Source organism: Salvelinus sp. IW2-2015, unplaced genomic scaffold (assembly GCF_002910315.2).
Source record: "Salvelinus sp. IW2-2015 unplaced genomic scaffold, ASM291031v2 Un_scaffold2513, whole genome shotgun sequence".
NCBI classification, from domain to species: Eukaryota; Metazoa; Chordata; class Actinopteri; order Salmoniformes; family Salmonidae; genus Salvelinus; species Salvelinus sp. IW2-2015.
The window spans coordinates 3,737-23,349 of NW_019943828.1; the positions used below are offsets into that span (position 1 = coordinate 3,737).

General features: G+C 43.8%; 3 protein-coding genes across 3 annotated transcripts; 1 reads left to right on the top strand and 2 right to left on the bottom strand.

Annotated features, from left to right (window-relative positions):
- Positions 1-379: 379 nt before the first annotated feature.
- On the bottom strand, positions 380-2,822 carry LOC112074146 (zinc finger BED domain-containing protein 4). The gene is made up of 3 exons (XM_024141372.2): positions 2,583-2,822; positions 1,005-2,392; positions 380-864 (listed from the first exon to the last, which is right to left on the bottom strand). The coding sequence occupies exons 1-3, from the start codon at positions 2,732-2,734 to the stop codon at positions 473-475; spliced, it is 1,932 nt and encodes a 643-aa protein (XP_023997140.1). The 5' UTR covers positions 2,735-2,822; the 3' UTR covers positions 380-472.
- Positions 2,823-3,119: 297 nt separating this feature from the next.
- On the bottom strand, positions 3,120-6,155 carry slirp (SRA stem-loop interacting RNA binding protein). Its single transcript, XM_024141374.2, has 4 exons — positions 6,038-6,155; positions 5,522-5,580; positions 4,894-5,001; positions 3,120-3,600 (listed from the first exon to the last, which is right to left on the bottom strand). The coding sequence occupies exons 1-4, from the start codon at positions 6,102-6,104 to the stop codon at positions 3,529-3,531; spliced, it is 306 nt and encodes a 101-aa protein (XP_023997142.1). The 5' UTR covers positions 6,105-6,155; the 3' UTR covers positions 3,120-3,528.
- A 16-nt stretch (positions 6,156-6,171) lies between these two features.
- On the top strand, positions 6,172-18,461 carry alkbh1 (alkB homolog 1, histone H2A dioxygenase). The gene is made up of 6 exons (XM_024141373.2): positions 6,172-6,457; positions 8,132-8,240; positions 9,355-9,517; positions 9,678-9,768; positions 16,927-17,120; positions 17,821-18,461. Exons 1-6 carry the CDS (start codon positions 6,320-6,322, stop codon positions 18,281-18,283), a joined length of 1,158 nt encoding a protein of 385 aa, XP_023997141.1. The 5' UTR covers positions 6,172-6,319; the 3' UTR covers positions 18,284-18,461.
- Positions 18,462-19,613: the final 1,152 nt, after the last annotated feature.

Genomic DNA, 19,613 nt, shown 5'->3' on the forward strand with positions numbered 1-19,613 from the left:
CCAAGTCAAGACCATCAAGTGTCAAGTCCTAAACAAGTCAATGTGCTCTTCACCAAATGTGATACCATTTCATATTTAACGAGTAATAGTATATTACATTTATGCAAATTATGAATGCTTTTAAAAAATATATTTATTACTTTCCAAATAAACTTTATATTTCCATTGAAATACATGGGTAGCCATGAGACAGACATCAATATGACAAAAACAAAATATTCTAGTGCTCTATCTCCAGATATACTCTAGACACCTAAAACAATCCTGCCATAAAGTTACAATCATTTATTAAAAGGTACATCTAAACAACTGATACTGAACTTCAAGTAGGCCTACAGTTTGAACACTGGCCTGAATGTCCTAGAAAAAAAAAATACAGATTCCAAAGATGGGAGATAAAACCTGAACATGGAGACTACGTGTGTGTGTGTAATGCATAAACAGTTTTTAAAAATTATCTTATCTCAGGACCCTATGATGCATTGCATTTGCAAAAGACCAAATTCGATAAAAGTCTATCAGTCATTTGTGCACGATGAGGCCGCAGTATGATGCCACCATGGCTGAAGACACGCTCCACCGGAGCACTGGAGGCAGGCACTGCCAAGACCCTGATGGCCACTCGGGACAGTGAAGGAAGAGCCTTCCTGTTCATTGCCCAGAACAAGAGGGCATTCTGTCCTTCGCATATGTCAAGGTAGTGACTTAGCTGTAGTGCTGGAGWGGTCCCAACAGCTTTCTTCTGCCTCTTACAGTATGCTGCAAACAGCCCATCTTCTTGTCCAAGACTATGGTCCTCTCGCTCTTTCTCATCAACAAGAGGCACAGCTTGCTCAGTCCCTGTAGCATCTTGCAGAATCAGTTCTGGCAAAACATGTAATAGCAGAAACAAAAAGGCCGGTATTAGAGTATTGGTGATTCAGTGGGTTAAATTGAAAAAGTATTATTGTTGCAGTCAATTGRATTAAATGAGAAAAAGTTACATTAAACTCAATAATATTTACCTTTCACTCTTTGTGCCACCTCCTCCTTGACTTCCTCCTTGACCAGCACATGGTGCTCCACCCACATCAGAGAAAAAGCCGGATCCAAGGCAGCTGCTTTGAGGTAGACTGGATCTGAAAAGGGGGCAGTGATTCCATCTTGTTTCCTGGCCATTTTCACATTGATGAAGATTCCAAGAAATCTTTTGWTCAGGGATGCCTGRAGACTTCTGACCAGGCYGCTCAGGAAATGGACTTGAGGCTTCCGCTGCTCCAGGTGRTGATTCAGGGACAGGACCGAGGGAACAACAGAACTGATTGTGACTATCTTCTCCCCCTGTGTCATATCTGTTGCTTCTCCAAATGGCTTCAGGATGTCCACCAACTCCTTCAACTTATTCCACTCCTGTACTGTGAACAACAACTCCTTGTGYCCAGCCTTTTCTAGAACATGACTGAGCTTTCGATGGTCACATTGGATAACTGCCTTCACTTGTCTCAATGTTGAGATCCATCTTGTGTTGACAGCAGCAGGGATCCCTCTTTCCCCAAATTCAGCCTCAAACACCTCTTTGAGTGTTGTGTTTGTATGCAACAGTGAGCTGATTTTTGATAACTTTGAAAGAGAAGGAGTCATCCCTGTTGTTTCTTTCAAGCCGTCTCCCACCACCAGCTGGAGAGTGTGGGAAAAACACTGCAAGCGCTGTTTTGTGTTTGCAATAGCAGCATCCACTATTTGCTGGTCTTCCGGGGTTAGGTCATTCCAGAGCTCTGGGTCATCAAGGTGATCTTCGTCATGTACTTCATCTTCTTGTTCAATGGGGAAGCACACCGTAAATGCTTTTCTCATGTTGGCTGCATTGTCACTAATGATATAGTCCAATTTATCTTTAATGCTGTACTCACCACATATGGCCTCAAATTGCTCACAGATTCTTTCGGCCATGTGTGGGCCTTTGAAGCGGTCACAGGCCAAGAGATTGGATTTGAGCTGTATCCTCTCTCCCTCTTTCTCCATACAGTGCACAGTGACACCAAGGAACCCCCTCATCTTTCGGTCAGACCAAATGTCCACTGTGACTGAAACATGGTCTGTGTTGCTCAACTGAGTTTTCAGTTTTGAACGTCTCTTTGTAGCAAGGTTCTCTATTTTTGATTTCAATGTTCTGCAACACACTGGGCTGTACTTACTGTCAACCACTGACAGGAAGTGACGAAAACTATTGTTTTCCACAATAGACAGAGGCAAGTTGCAATCGATAACCAGGTCGGACAGTATTGCATTGTTGATAGCTTTCTGCTGTGGATGATTCATGCTGTACTGCCCTACACGGGTCTCCATGAACTGTGAGATTGGAGACTGTTGTGGTTCACTTGTGACACTTTTGTTCATCTGGTATTGTTCAAATCTGTAAGCATATAAAAAAAAAAATTGAGCGGGGCAGTAGCACAATCTTGCCTGGTCTCAATCTTGGGTGCAATGATCACGTTCCCGCACTGGCTGACTGTGTGGAGGCTCATTGATTTAACGTTATGTTAGCCTACATGCTATACTAGCAAAGTTATATATAGCTGTCGGCTATATTAGCCACGACTTACCGTTCTTTGTGCAGCTTCAAATGTCGAACAAAGTTGGAAGTTGTTGCGCCTCCATCTGTAATTTTCTTCCCGCATGTTTTGCAAGTTGCAATCCGTTTTTTGTTGACTACAGTGTAGTCTGTATATCCGAAAAGAATAATTTTGGGTATCATCTTTCCAATGGCTCAATCTGAATTCACCCGCTGGACGTTCCTCTGCACTGCTACGCACTATTTTTTCACCGCTGGCACAATTTGATTGGCTGCTTTCCGATTCAAACTGTAATCTGTTAAATGAAGAGTTGATGCGCTGCACACTTTTTTTTAATAGCGTAATTTTTATATATTTGGGTTTGGGGAGGATATCAAGTCAGGTCGAGCCATGAGGCTCAAGTCCAAGTCAAGTCACGAGTCATTGCTGTTAAAGTCAAAGTCGAGTTGCAAATCATCATATTTGTGACTCGAGTCCAAGTCATGTGACGCGAGTCCACACCTATGAAATGTACTGACACTCAACCAGATTAAACCCACTACACAAAAAAGGAAAGGAATGAGAAACTAAATTGTAAATCTGTCATTTTATTATGTGAAGTGTGATGCCTGACTTTGAGAAAAGTGATAAGCCTMCTCATAGTTTAATACAGATGCAGAGGTTGTGTAAAGCAGCCATCAATAATCATGAGAAGCACAATAACAGAGATCCAATATCCTGCCACCATCATCATCTCGTCTGTCTTAATATGCAGTTACTGACAGGGTGCCAAAAGAAACGCACTTCTCCCTTCATCCATTTTGTCGACATGCAAAACAGACACAGTAATCATGTTTCTTTCTTTAAACAAATTACAATAAAATATGAAGACATCGTACTATGAAAAAACAAAAATGAATGTTGAATGGCCCAGTTCTGTTTAAAGGTATTTAATACACCCTCTCATATATACAAACATCGTACAAACGCACACCCTTCAGCGTCCCTCCACCACCTCTTTGTTTGTTTTCTGTCCCGCAAACACTTTTCTGTTTCTTTGAACTTGAAGCTGAAAGGAGATGGAAGAGAGAAATACATTTTTAGCTTGTTTAAAACCATCTACAGTCTAACCCAGGGGGGGTTCTACAAAATTTGGGGGGATTGTTTTAAGAAGATCATACCAAGGATCATTTAGCTAATTGGCTTATTTATTTTTTTAATGAAAATTGTACATTTGGACTTACTGCTATTAGCCATACAAACTCATTGAATAACAGACTCACTAAATGGAACAACAGATAGTCCCAAAAGAAAATCTAAAAGAAGTTTGTTCTGAATTGTCTATCCTATATCTGAAAGATAAAAGAAATCAGGATCTTTTTCATATATATATATATTTTATATTTAACCCCTTATTTTTGGCCCTAAACTGTCTAAAAATATACTTCCATTCATTTTTCAAACTGGTACCGGGGGACCTTCAGATGAGTCTAGTGAGGCCTGTGGGCGTCCTAGAGAAGGGTCATATTAGTGTGTAGCCCAAACTTCAGACRCTACAGGTGTGAGAAGACTCATTTTTTCAGGGTGTCTCACGGGTCTGACAAACACCGCTCTAGCTCTTTCACCGCAGGTGCGGAAGTGCAACATCGGTGGATTGAGATGCATCTGATGCAACAACAAAAGAAACAAGGTCTTACTACCTTAAAACGGAATGATTTGTGTTATGCTAATTAGATTCCCATGGGACCATGGAAATAAACTCTAGGGGGTTAAGGACATGGTAATTCCCTGAAGGGGAGTGATATAATACTGTGTTTTATCACACTGCCTGATGGGGTGTATTTGACTTCAGACCACTGACGTTAGAGACCACTGACGTTAGAGACCACTGACGTTAGAGACCACTGACGTTAGAGACCACTGACGTTAGAGACCACTGACGTTAGAGACCACTGACGTTAGAGACCACTGACGTTAGAGACCACTGACGTTAGAGACCACTGACGTTAGAGACCGACGTTAGAGACCGACGTTAGCTTTCAAACTAGAATGGAGAAAAATCAACATACATTCCATACTAAGAATACAACAGTCAACACATTTCAGTCAACAACAACAGGGGTGTTTTCGTTCGGCAAAGACTGTAGCAAACAGTTGCAAAATGTTTTGCAACGGTAACAGTTTACTTCAAACGGATATGTTTTGCCACGAGAACAAATTTCTATTGGAAGAAACTCTATTGGTAGGAACTCAGGTCGGTCCCTCCATGTTTAATTCCATTTGCTTCTGTTTATATCCATTTGGTTTGGTTCCTAGTGAACACACCCCAATTCAGGGTATGACATGACCTAACAAACTATACCGTGGCTCCCTCCAGCATGTGTTGGTCTTTCTGGAGAGCATTGTGCAGGCCTTCCTCAGATGTATAGCCGATCCAGCAGAAGCCTCTGTGGAATCCTGTCTCCTTGTCCTGTTAGAAGATAGACATTGTGAGGTGAATATAGAGGTTGTGATATACTAACTGCCAAAATAAAAGGAAACACCAACTTAAAGTGTTTTAATAGGGCATTGGGCCATCAGGAGTCAGAATAGCTTCAATGCCCACTGGCGTAGATTCTACAAGTGTCTGGAACTCTATTGGAGGGATGCGACACCATTCTTCCATGAGAAATTCCATTATTTTGTGTTTTGTTGATGATGGTGGAAAACACTGTCTCAGGAGTGGCTTCTGATCTCCCATAAGTGTTCAATTCGATTGATATCTGGTGACTGACACCACATACCACACACAAAGTCACTGCGATCTCTTCTTCTAGCCAACATCACAGGCAACTGGGCATTTTTTATACATTTCTTGATGGGATGTCAATTGCTTTTTTACTCGTGTGTTTCCTTTACTTTTGGCAGCTACCTGTAGGTCAAATGAAGATACACATTGTGATAAGAGGGCTGGGGTTCTCACTTAAACAATTTGTTACGGGTGTACTTACAAAAGGAAGTAGGCATTTCTTGACTTGCCCGAACTGCCCAAAGTACTCCTTCATATCCTCTGAAAGAAAATTATGACAATATGTTATACTGCATGTTCTCCCACTGTAGCTAGTTAACTATAGTGCAAATGACTATACTAGAGAGGACGTGGTCCTAATATTTGACTGTACACACAGGCAAAGATGTTTTAACTAACTAACTGATGCCAACTATCTCATTGACATACATTACCCATATAATTAGGCTGCAATAAGCCTCATAACTTAGTAATCGGCACAACGACAATGTCAAATGAGCATTAATGCAAATAAGAGACAGAAAGGTTGGTTAAAATAAGGTTAGCTGAAAGACGCAGCCACACATAGTTAGCTCGTGAGCTTGGTTAGCAACAATGTCAAGACAGCACTTCACACAGCATGATGTAAAGACGCCTACAAAAGCTCATAGCCTAACATAAAATTGCCAACATACAGTAAATTTTGTTTCCAATATACATTTTTAAAAAGCATGCTTACTGCTTGCAATGGTCCATGGTATTTTAGACACAAACACCTCAAAAACCTTCTTAGACGACGATGCCATGTTGCGTCCTTGGAAAGCTAACTAGCTAGTAGCTACATTTGACCCGAGTCACGTGCCTTGACACACACCGGTGTTATTTGACTGTTAATTTTTCAAATATGGACTTAAAATCACTAAAAGCTAAGCTTTACTTTACATATTTAACATGCTGTGCATTTTAATGGTTTGCTTATGTTTTTTTAAATTTATTTTAGAGTTGAAAGGTCATTTTAGTGATGACAAAGATGGCGGCCTCCGTGGTGGAGCATGGAGAAGATGCATTTAGAAAATTGTTCAAATTTTACAAGCGAAGAAATCCTCCACCAGATCTCAGGGATGTCATTGACTTCTCGAAAATGGTGACACATGAGAAGGTGAGCGTTTCCAAATATAGCTAACTAGCAACTAAATATTGATGTGTAAACAGACACACTTCCTGGTATAATACTACTGTCTGTAGCTAACTAACTTTAGCTAGCTAGTTCGACAATACTATCAGATTTCCTTCTGATGTACAATTAACATCTAGAAAGGGAATTAATGTGCTGTCGTTACGAAGTCAACTCTTGGATAAATTGCAGTGCATTTACCACTTTTGCGTGGGCGTGTCACTCGCCATTTGTTATTGTTCATTTTATTAGAGAACTAACAGCAAAACAACTGCGATTAGATTCAGATTTTCAGAAACAACTAAAACACAATCACGGGTCTTTCAATTTCCACGAAAGAAACAGTCATTTTCAGAGTAATCATCTTTCACTTTGCAAACTGCTTCAGTCAGTAACCAGTCTCCATCCAACCTTTTTATGCAAGTCGGATAAAAAATGTAATGACAGGTCTGATGGAAACAGAAAATGTGTCTGTAAACTTTGCAAATGTTGACAAAACAAAATACTAGGGACAAATGTATATATTTTTATGACGGTAAAACAAATTATGCGAAATATGTCAGTGTAAACTTTTTTTTAATGCAAATATTGATATATATAACCGTCATATTGAAGTAAACTTGGAGTCACGCTATGGTGTGTGTGGTCTTCACACGACTTCTCGGGAAAGAATGCCGTTTTATTAGAGAAAGGTGAATACCTAGGTCAGTCATACAACTGAATGCATTCAACTGAAATGTGTCTTCAGCATTTAACCTAACCCCTCTGAATCGGAGAGGTGTGGGGGGCTATCATAATCGACATCCACTTCTTAATCCGCATCCCAGAGTCGCCTCTTCACTGTTGATGTTGAGACTGGTGTTTTGCGGGTATTATTTAATGAAGCTGCCAGTTGAGGACTTGTGAGGCGTCTGTTTCTCAAACTAGACACTCTAATGCACTTGTCCTCTTGCTCAGTTGTGCACCGGGGCCCTCCCACTCCTCTTTCTATTCTGGTTAGAGCCAGTTTGCTCTGTTCTGTGAAGGGAGTAGTACACAGCGTTGTACGAGATCTTCAGTTTCTTGGCAATTTCTCGCATGGAATAACAAGTTTCAGAAGAAAGTGCTTTGTTTCTGGCCATTTTGAGCCTGTAATCGAACCCACAAATGCTGATGCTCCAGATACTCAACTAGTCTAAAGAAGGCCAGTTTTATTGCTTCTTTAATCAGGACAAAAGTTTTCAGCTGTGCTAGTATAATTGCAAAAGGGTTTTCTAATGATCAATTAGCCTTTTAAAATTATAAACTTGGATTAGCTAACACAACGTGCAATTGGAACAGGAGTGATGGTTGCTGATAATGGGCCTATGTAGATATTCCATTAAAAATCAGCCCTTTCCAGCTACAATAGTCATTTCCAACATTAACAATGTCTACACTGTATTTCTGATCAATTTGATGTTATTTTAATGGACAAAAAATTTGGAAAACAAAAACAAGGACATTTCTAAGTGACCACAAACTTTTGAACGGTTACGTGTGTGTGTGTGTGTGTGTGTGTGTGTGTGTGTGTTGTTGTGTGTGTGTGTGTGTGTGGTGTGTGTGTGTGTGTGTGTGTGTGTGTGCGCCCACTATGAACTCTGGTTGATGTGACTGAGCTGATGTGATGGTGATTCACAGGTCTTTCCCACCGAACTGAACCCAGCTGCAGTGAGTGATGCGGAGGCCAGGAGGGTGGGCCTTCGCCCCATCAGAGACTGGACAGCCTTTGGCTTGCACGGTTATCCAGGTAGGGTATTAGGCTAGTGGAGTTTTTTTTAATGCTGAGCTGTAACATAATCCTGCACATCATTTGAACTCTCCAGGATCATGATGGGTAACAAATTGTCTAATAATATTAGTCTTGACTCCTGACTGAACTGATTCAGATATGTAGTACAGGGGGATGGTGTCACCTTAATTAAGGAGGATGAGCTCGTGGTGATGGCTGGAGAGGAATAGGTGGAATGGTGTAATATACATAAAAAAACATGGTTTCCATTTGTTTGATGCTGTTCCATTTACTTTGTTCCAGCCATTAGTATGAGCCGTCCTCCCTTCACCAGCCTCCACTGTACTTTTAACAGTTTTTTATATATATATATATATGTCAAGCTGTCATATAGCAGAAATGTTACCCTTTAACTAACTAACTAACTAACTAACCAGTATGTAAGATGTTACTTTTTAATAGATATATGTTATTTTAAAAAAATGTTTTACTCTAGACCTAGCTCTTCTCCAGTGATATAGTGGTAAAAGATGTGGGTTTAAATGCTGATTGCCGTTCGCAGTGAGTAAAGTAACGCTCCCTATACTTTAAAATACATTTTTCCACAAAAGGTGGGTAAATGCTTGCCCTGCCAACTTCTCCTGAATTTAATTTCGCTGCTCTATCGATCGCTCCATACATTGTCTGACACTGCCATCCTAGAAGTTGTTTGCGCTGATGTCAAAATGAGCGACGTTGTACAAAACAAATGTATAGTAATTGGATCGTCTCTAAACTATCAGAGTATCAAAGCCAATTACGTGATTCATGCATCGTGTAGGCCGGGTTTGGCCCAACCCATCGGTTTCTGGGACCAATCAGAACGGTCAAAATGTGTTCGCGTTCTACAAAACGGTGGGGAGGAAAGCAAATCCAGACTCATTGTGCAGAAAAAAACACTAGTGGACGTGGCGTTTGTCCAGAGCCATGTGGATGGGTGTGTCAGGCTAGGTAAATGCTCGTGATGTTTGACCTCCAGTACACCACTAGTCTTGACAGCCCCCTAATCTGTTGTTAATGTACCTTCCTGGCACTTGAGGGGATCAATAAAGTTGTATTGAATGTAGTAATCCCCCCCCCCTCTCCTCTCCAGGGTTCATCTTTATATCTAACCCGTTCCTGCCAGGCTCCCAGCAGCACTGGGTGAGACAGTGTCTGAAGACCTACCCACAGAAACCCAACGTGTGTAACCTGGACATGCACATGGCTCCCACGGAAACACAAGACATCTGGGGGAGGAGTGCGGACACCCTCCGGTAAATAGACTTAACTACTTTCAGCACCAGCAGACAGACGGCTGGAGTGTTGTGTGTCTATTTCCCATTATTATTATTTGAGTGAAAAGTGAATAATTTATCAGAATGGAACTTCCACGTTAGATTTTGCCGAGAGACCCTGGTGTGATTTCCCCCACAGGAAGACAGGTTCGAGGGTCAGGGAGCCCAAGACGCTGCTGGAGAAGCTTCGCTGGGTGACCCTGGGCTACCACTACAACTGGGACACCAAGGTAGAGCTCACTCTGTCTGTCTCTCTCACTATGGGTGCATCTTAATGGTTTTATGTAGAGCTCTCTCTGTATCTCTCTCACTATGGGTGCATCTTAATGGTTTTATGTAGAGCTATATCTCTCAACGGTCATATGAATTGTTAAAAGGTTTTAAAACCAATTCTAAAAAATGCAACAGTTGGACAATGGATGATGACACTCCAAACGTTTAGATGTGTTTAAATCCACCAGATATGAACTGAATTCTAGCACACGTTTTACTGGCACAGACAATGAGTTGAGTTCAGGGATTCTGGTGGGATTTCAGATATTCCATTTATTGTAACATTTCAACAACAAAAAATCTTAGAATGCACTCATATACATTTTCTTATGGTATCAGGTATTTTTTTTATTATTTTGTGATAAAACAAATAAAGTTATGTGCATCCATTTCATGAGGTCAGTACAGGTGCATCAAAGCTGGCACCGAGAAGCTGTTTTTCAGTCTATCAGACTGTTAAACGGCCGTCACTAACACAGAGCGGCTGCTGTCTACACACAGACTTGAAATCATTGGTCACTTAAATAATTCCGCATGAAATGAACACGCATCAAAAATTAACGTATCTTTCTTGTGATGTAAGTGTCGAGACGATGCGTTTAATCCCCGACGAAGCTTCAGCGTTCTTATAGATATAACGTACCGTATTCCACTGAGCCCATTTCAGCCATTACCAGGGTGTTTTTACAGGTCATTACAAACATGTCCGCGGTCGTAATGTTAACGGGAGAGGGGGAAAAAACTACAGGCACAAGCAAGAAGAGTATGAAAGAGTCGCAGGAGTAAAATGAAAGCAAGTAATCAATCTAGCGAGATTTAAGTGACGAGTATATTTTGCAAACACAGGAAAGAGATGGCTGATCCAGACAGATCCTCAGGTGAGTGGGGGCATACACGTTGCTGTTCACATGTACTATCGGTGTATCTCAAAGGTTTTAGTAGAACTGTGTGTCTCTCTGTCTCTGTGTGCATCTCAATTGTCTTAGTAGAACTGTGTCTCTCTCTGTCTCTGTGTGCATATAAATGGTCTTATTAGAACTGTGTCTCTCTCTCTGTCTCTGTGTGCATCACAATGGTGTTAGTAGAACTGTGTGTCTCTGTCTCTGTGTGCATCTCAATTGTCTAGGTGTTTACAAACTCAACTCTGGACCTCGATGCCAGTTCCGCTGCATTTTCTTCTCTCATTGTTCCCCTCTAATCAGGGACTGATTTAGACCTGGGACCCCAGCTGGGTGCAATTAGTTATCAGGTAGAACAGAAAAGCAGCAGACTCCAGACCTCATAGTGTAACATGCTGACCGGACACGTCGCGTGCGTGAGCGTCGCAAAATACATTTAGAAACCCATGTTATTCAATTATTGCACCCACACTGCTCGCGCGCGCCAACGAGCATCTGCGACACCAAGGGCTAAAATAGATGTCGTTCCTATTTCTGACGCAGATCGCGCTGCAAGTCCTGCCTCTCCCATCTCCTCATTGGTTTATAGAAGCAGGTACCCACGTGCCATCTCCTCATTGGTTATACCCACGTGGGTGATAGAAAGACGAAAACTGTTTTGCCGGTAGTCATGGTAATACAATAATAGTTTAGGTGCGATCACCATATAATTTAAACGATGACTAGAAACGATTCGGTTGGCCGTTTTATGTGTGGATTAATTGTCGGAGTAGAGATCCTTGTCCATTTCAGGTAAAATAACAACTCAAGGTTTATATCCCAGGACAAATTAGCTAGCAACAGCAAGCTAGCTAAACAGGACAAATTAACGTTAGCTAGCAAGTGCAAGCTAACTAGCTAAAATACCATACATGTTTAATGCTTTTTGACCTATCCCCAAATTAATGTCATTGTTTCAGAGTTTGTTTTGATATTTTAACCTGCGTGTCGTGATTGCGTTTGGTGTGGGGGGGGGCAAAATAAATGTATGCACGATAGCGCACAATGGCGCACGCGCGCAGCCGGTTTGGGCAAGGTGTAAGAGTTGAATACCCCTGGTCTAGGTAAAGCTCTCTATGGGTGCATCTCAATGGTCTTGGTAGAGCTGTCGCTCTCTTTAAAAAAATAACGTCACCTTTATTTAACTAGGCAAGTCAGCTATGAACAAATTCTTATTTACAATGACGCCTAACCCGGTCCACCAAACCCACTCTCTATGGGTGCTTCTCAATGGTTTTAGGTGTCCGTGTTTCCTTCCCTTCATCTGTACCGGTCTCTTTTCTACTTTATATAAAGTGTATGTATATATATATATATTATACAGTGGGGAGAACAAGTATTTGATACACTGCCGATTTTGCAGGTTTTCCTACTTACAAAGCATGTAGAGGTCTGTAATTTTTATCATAGGTACACTTCAACTATGAGAGACGGAATCTAAAACAAAAATCCAGAAAATCACATTGTATGATTTTTAAGTAATAATTTGCATTTTATTGCATGACATAAGTATTTGATACATCAGAAAAGCAGAACTTAATATTTGGTACAGAAACCTTTGTTTGCAATTACAGAGATCATACGTTTCCTGTAGTTCTTGACTAGGTTTGCACACACTGCAGCAGGTATTTTGGCCCACTCCTCCCTACAGATCTTCTCCAGATCCTTCAGGTTTCGGGGCTGTCGCTGGGCAATACGGACTTTCAGCTCCCTCCAAAGATTTTCTATTGGGTTCAGGTCTGGAGACTGGCTAGGCCACTCCAGGACCTTGAGATGCTTCTTACGGAGCCACTCCTTAGTTGCCATGGCTGTGTGCTTCGTGTCGTTGTCATGCTGGAAGACCCAGCCACGACCCATCTTCAATGCTCTTACTGAGGGAAGGAGGTTGTTGGCCAAGATCTCGCGATACATGCCCCATCCATCCTCCCCTCAATACGGTGCAGTCGTCCTGTCCCCTTTGCAGAAAAGCATCCCCAAAGAATGATGTTTCCACCTCCATGCTTCACGGTTGGGATGGTGTTCTTGGGGTTGTACTCATACTTCTTCTTCCTCCAAACACGGCGAGTGGAGTTAGACCAAAAAGCTCTATTTTTGTCTCATCAGACCACATGACCTTCTCCCATTCCTCCTCTGGATCATCCAGATGGTCATTGGCAAACTTCAGACAGGCCTGGACATGCACTGGCTTAAGCAGGGGGACCTTGCGTGCGCTGCAGGATTTTAATCCATGACGGCGTAGTGTGTTACTAATGGTTTTCTTTGAGACTGTGGTCCCAGCTCTCTTCAGGTCATTGACCAGGTCCTGCCGTGTAGTTCTGGGCTGATCCCTCACCTTCCTCATGATCATTGATGCCCCACGAGGTGAAATCTTGCATGGAGCCCCAGACCGAGGGTGATGACCGTCATCTTGAACTTCTTCCATTTTCTAATAATTGCGCCAACAGTTGTTTCCTTCTCACCAAGCTGCTTGCCTATTGTCCTGTAGCCCATCCCAGCCTTGTGCAGGTCTACAATTTTATCCCTGATGTCCTTACACAGCTCTCTGGTCTTGGCCATTGTGGAGAGGTTGGAATCTGTTTGATTGTGTGTGGACAGGTGTCTTTTATACAGGTAACGAGTTCAAACAGGTGCAGTTAATACAGGTAATGAGTGGAGAACAGGAGGGCTTCTTAAAGAAAAACTAACAGGTCTGTGAGAGCCGGAATTCTTACTGGTTGGTAGGTGATCAAATACTTATGTCATGCAATAAAATGCAAATTAATTATTTAAAAATCATACAATGTGATTTTCTGGATTTTTGTTTTAGATTCCGTCTCTCACAGTTGAAGTGTACCTATGATAAAAATTACAGACCTCTACATGCTTTGTAAGTAGGAAAACCTGCAAAATCGGCAGTGTATCAAATACTTGTTCTCCCCACTGTATATATATGAGTTCCTACACTGGAGGGGAAACATTTTAAATGAAGTTCATGTCAGTCCACTATGTCAGGAAGGAATTACACTTATTGTCAAACATGTCAATCTAAAATAAACTCAGCAAAAAAAGAAACAACCCTGTCTTTCAAAGATAATTCATAAAAATCCTAATAACTCACAGATCTTCATTGTAAAGGGTTTAACACTGTTTCCCGTGCTTGTTCAATGAACCATAAACCATTAATGAACATGCACCTGTGGAATGGTTGTTTAGACACTAACAGCTTACAGACGGTAGGCAATTAAGGTCACAGTTATGAAAACTTAGGGCACTAAAGAGGTCTTTCTACTGACTCTGAAAAAACACCAAAAGAAAGATGCCCAGGGTCCCTGCTAATCTGTGTGAACGTGCCTTAGGCATGCTGCAAGGAGGCATGAGGACTGCAGATGTGGCCAAGGCAATAAATTGCAATGTTCGTACTGTGAGACGCCTAAGACGGCGCTACAGGGAGACAGGACGGACAGCTGATCGTCCTCGCAGTGGCAGACCACGTGTAACAACACTGCACAGGATCGGTACATCCGAACATCACACCTGCGGGACAGGTACAGGATGGCAATAACATCTGCTCGAGTTACACCAGGAATGCACAATCAGTGCTCAGACTGTCCGCAATAGGCTGAGAGAGGCTGGACTGAGGGCTTGTAGGCCTGTTGTAAGCAGGTCCTCACACAGACATCACTGGCAACAAACAACGTCGCCTATGGGCACAAACCCACCATCGCTGGACCAGACAGGACTGACAAAAAGTGCTCTTCACTGACGAGTCGTGGTTTTGTCTCACCAGGGGTGATGGTCGGATTAGCATTTATCATTGAAGGAATGAGCGTTACACCGAGGCCTGTACTCTGGAGCGGTATCGATTTGGAGGTGGAGGGTCCGTCATGGTCTGGGACGGTGTGTCACAGCATCATCGGACTGAGCTTGCTGTCATTGCAGGCAATCTCAACGCTGTGCATTACAGGTAAGACATCCTCCTCTCTCATGTGGTAGCCTTCCTGCAGGCTCATCCTGACATGACCCTCCAGCATGACAATGCCACCTGCCATACTGTTTGTTCTATGCGTGATTTCCTGCAAGACATGAATGCTAGTGTTCTGCCATGGCCATCGAAGAGCCCGGATTTCAATCCCATTGAGCACATCTGGGACGTGTTGGATCGGAGGGTGAGGGCTAGGGCCCCCCCCACCCCCCCACAGAAATGTCCAGGAACTTGCAGGTGCCTTGGTGGAAGAGTGGCGTAACATCTCACAGCAAGAACTGGCAAATCTGGTTCAGTCTATGAGGAGGAGATGCACTGTAGTACTTAATGTAGCTGGTGGCCACACTAGATACCGACTGTTACTTTTGATTTTGACCCCCCCCTTTGTTCAGGGACACATTATTTCATTTCTGTTAGTCACATGTCCGTGGAACTTGTTCAGTTTATGTCTCAGTTGTTGAATCTTATGTTCATACAAATATTTACACATGTTAAGTTTGCTGAGTCGATGTTTGCAATTGACAGTGGGAGGACGTTTATTTTATTTTTTGCTGATTACTCTGTCAACGTCATATTTCTGTTAGTTATAACATCTGTACCGATCATAAAACACAGAAAAGTGAGAGCAGAGCCTTATATTGAGACTAGATCGTAAATAAATGTCTCAACGATACCATGTTACGTATCTGACAATGACATCACTAGTGAGGCAATGTGATACCACAGCATTCTGTGCATGATTCAGTGCACCAGTTACGTATGCTAAAGATCCTAAACATGTCCTCCATCCACCACACCACGAGTCTCCGTTATGTTACAACGATAGATGAACAGTCATCGCTTCAAACAGGACATGAATACTGTATGTACACAGTAGTGTTCTCTGTGTTTAAATATTGGAGGTGTGTGTGGGTGTGTGAGAGATCACAGGGGTATTTGGATCATATTAGCCTGGTGTACTCCTTTCAGGTCAGGTCATCTGTAATTGTGCAGGCGCCTGCCTGTCTCGTTTATATGCTAATGACATCCAACGTGTTTAGTCGTCTGTCCTGTTTAAATCAGTCAGGAGTTTTACACCGGATTCATTAGCTCCCATCCTGGCTCTGACACTGCCAAATGTCTGACAACAATCGCTGCATTTTAAGCAGGGGTCTGTTTTTATTCTGCCGCTGCTTGCCAGCTAATCCTTGTGTTTAGAGGACAGCGCACAGTGGATTATCCTGTGATGCCCACGGTGGCTATGCCCGCCCAACACTAAACCAGGAAAGATGCAGAGAGTTTGTTTATAATGGAATTAATCCCCCCCCCCCCTCCCCATGCTTACTGGACTGGCTGCCTGACTGCTTGCTGACTGGCTTGCTGCACTGACTGACTGACTGGCTGCGCTGACTGACTGACCTGGCTGTGACTGACTGACTGGCTTGCTGGTGACTTTCTGGCTTCTGGCTGGCTTCTGCTTGCTGGGCTGACTGACTGACCTGGCTTGCTTGGCTGACTGCTTTGCCGATGACTTTCTGCTTGCGCCTGACTTTCTGGCTTGCCTTGACTGACTACTAGCTTGCTGACTGACCTGGCTTTCTTGGCTGACTTCAGTAAGAGGGAAAATTGATCTCCCTAAGACTGACCTCTACGACCGATGACTGACCTCCCGGCCGACCGAGACTGACCTCCACGGCCGACCGAGACCTGAGCCTCCACGGACTGACCCCAGGCGACGAGACGACTCCACGGCCGACGATGACTGACTCACGGCCGACGCGAGACTGACCTCTCACGGCCGACCGAGACTGACGTCTCGGCGACCAGATACTCCAGGCCACCGAGAGACTGACTCTCAGCGGCCGACGAGACTGACTCTACGGCAGACCGAGACTGACCTCAGTACGGCCTTGACCCGAGACTGACCTCTACGGCCGCCGAGCACCTTACGGGGGCCGAGACTGATCGCCTCTACGGCTCGCGACGAGACTGAACCTCTACGGCGAGCCGACTGATGACCTCTAACGGGCCTGCGCTCGAACCTTCGACCTCTACGGCCCGACCGAGACTGACCTCTACGGCCGACCGAGACTGACCTCTACGGCCGACCGAGACTGACCTCTACGGCCGACCGAGACTGACCCCTGAAAGGCTTGTGCAACATGGATGTTATGCTTCTTCCCTGAAATGGAAATGAATGAATACATTGTTTTTTTCTTCTCTTCTTTCTGTTGCAGACATACTCAGCAGATCACTACACTCCGTTCCCATCAGATCTCCACTCTATATCTCGCCATGTGGCCGCAGCCTGCCGATTTCCTGGGTTCAACGCAGAAGCTGGAATCCTCAACTACTACCGCTCCGATTCGTCACTCGGGATCCACGTAGACGAATCAGAGCTGGACCACACTAGACCCCTCCTGTCATTCAGGTGAGTGGAGGAGGGGCTTGTTGTACCAACCCACCAACCACGGCTTTCAGTGGGTGAACCGGGTTAGTGTTGATTGCATTCGATTTGGAACCTGAATGGCTTCCGGGTGTGAGCTGGGTGCCTTCCGGGTGTGAGCTGGGTGCCCCGTTCTGACCAATGGCGAAGTCGGCTCAAAACAAAACTGACGTAGGTTAAGCACATGGAGTGTTGAGTAGGATTCTGTGTGTTCACATGCAACAGTGATTGCTTTAGATTTTTTTTTAAATGCTTTATCTGCCTTCCCTAAGAAAACCAGTTTGAAAATTCAAACAGATTTTTTGGGGAAAGAGATGTACCGTGCTGCGTTGTTACAATACGACCGAGCGGCACAGATTACTGTTCCGTTTGAGCAGGGCGCACCTCCCACACCGGCTTCGCCCAGACACGTGACGGGCCATAACCCGGGGCAGCTTAATCAAACTCCCTTATCCATAACCCGGGGCAGCTTAATCAAACTCCCTTATCCATAACCCGGGGCAGCTTAATCAAACTCACTCATTGAATATTGTCTCAATTCATCCTAAATTACAACCTGACACTCTTTGGTAATACTCTATGAATGTGTTACTCTGAATGTGAAAGCGGCTATTGACCATTTCCTGTTTGTCTTGTCGTTGTTGTTATCCTCATGTGTCTTCCTCTCTTTTTTGATTGACGTCAGTTTTGGCCAATCCGCCGTCTTCCTGCTTGGTGGAACTCAGAGGGAAGACCCGCCCACCGCCATGTACATGCACAGCGGTGACGTCATGGTAATGTCAGGACACAGCCGCCTCCTCTACCACGCCGTGCCTCGCGTTGTCCCCGCCCCCAAGGGAGACCCCTTACACCCCTCTCTAGAGGAGGAGGGCCTAGGCCCAGGGTCAGACCAGGKACTCGCACAGGACCATACCCAGGGAGAGGCCACCCTGATCCAGCCGGTATCAGAGGAGGACTGGGCGGTGTGCTCCAGGTACATCCAGACCTCCAGGGTGAATATGACCATCAGACAGGTGCTTGGGTCTGGCCAGGCCTTCCCCGCCATGGACACGACAGACAAACGAATAGACGCGGGACACACGGATGGGTACCATGACAACCAGGATGGAGAGAATGTGGGACTGAAGAGGAGGAGGAGTGACGCATGAGACACCACACCAATAGAGGTTATATGTATGGACTGTTCAATGTTAACAGGTCAAAGAGGAGTACCAGAAGACAGTTATAATTAGAGTTCTACTGTACAGCGTTACGTCTTATGATGAATATTTATTTCTGGATAATTTCACATGGTGATGTTGTAATAAATGCGACATTGTATTTAAAGATATTGTGGACTCCTTCATTTTACACCAAGTGAGTTATGTGAGGTCAGCTGTTACATACTGTATGCAGACTGACGTCATAGTGGAGTTAGGTGAGGTCAGCTGTTACGTACTGTATGCAGACTGACATCATAGTGGAGTTAGGTGAGGTCAGCTGTTACATACTGTATGCAGACTGACGTCATAGTGGAGTTACGTGAGGTCAGCTGTTACATACTGTATGCAGACTGACGTCATAGTGGAGTTAGGTGAGGTCAGCTGTTACATACTGTATGCAGACTGACGTCATAAGATGGAAGTTGAGGTGAGGTTTTCAGCTGTTCATATCTGGTAAATGCAGACTGACGTCATATGTGGCAAGCTTAGGTGAGTGTCAATTCTGATATACAACTGTAAGGCAGACTGAGCATATGGAGTTAGGTGAGGTCAGCTGTTACATACTGTATGCAGATGACGTGCAAATAGTGGAGTTACGGTGAGTAGCTGTTACGTACTGTATGCAGACTGACGCTCATAAGTGGAGTTGGTGAGGTCAGCTGTTACATACTGTATGGCACGACTTGAGCGCATAGGTGTGGAGTTAGGTGAGGTCAGCTGTTACAAATGTATAGCAGACTGACGTCATAGTGGAGTTAGGTGGGTGATGTTGTTACATTCTGTATGCAGACTGAAGGCTTATAAGTGGACTATAGATCGTGTGTGAGTGTCAGTCTGTAGATACTGTATATGCAGATCTAGAGAGATCATAGTGGAGGAGTTAGGTGAGGTCAGCTGTTACATATGAGTATGCAGACTGACGTCATAGTGGAGTTTAGGTGAGAGGTAGCTGTTACATACTGTATGCAGACTGAGTATAAGTGGAGTTGGTGAGGTCAGCTGTTACGTATCTAGTCATGCAGACTGACGTCATATGGAGTTGACGTGAGGTCAGCTGTTAACATACTGTATGCAGACTGACGTATAGTGGAGTTAGGTGAGGTCAGCTGTTACATACTGTATGCAGACTGACGTCATAGATGAGAGTTGTAAGGACAGTGAAGGTCAGCATTGTTTACACATCCTAAGTATATGCATGACTAGGACGTCATAGTGGGAGTTAGTGAGGTCAGCTGTTAACATCTGTTGACAAGAGTGCAGCAGTCATAAGGTGGAG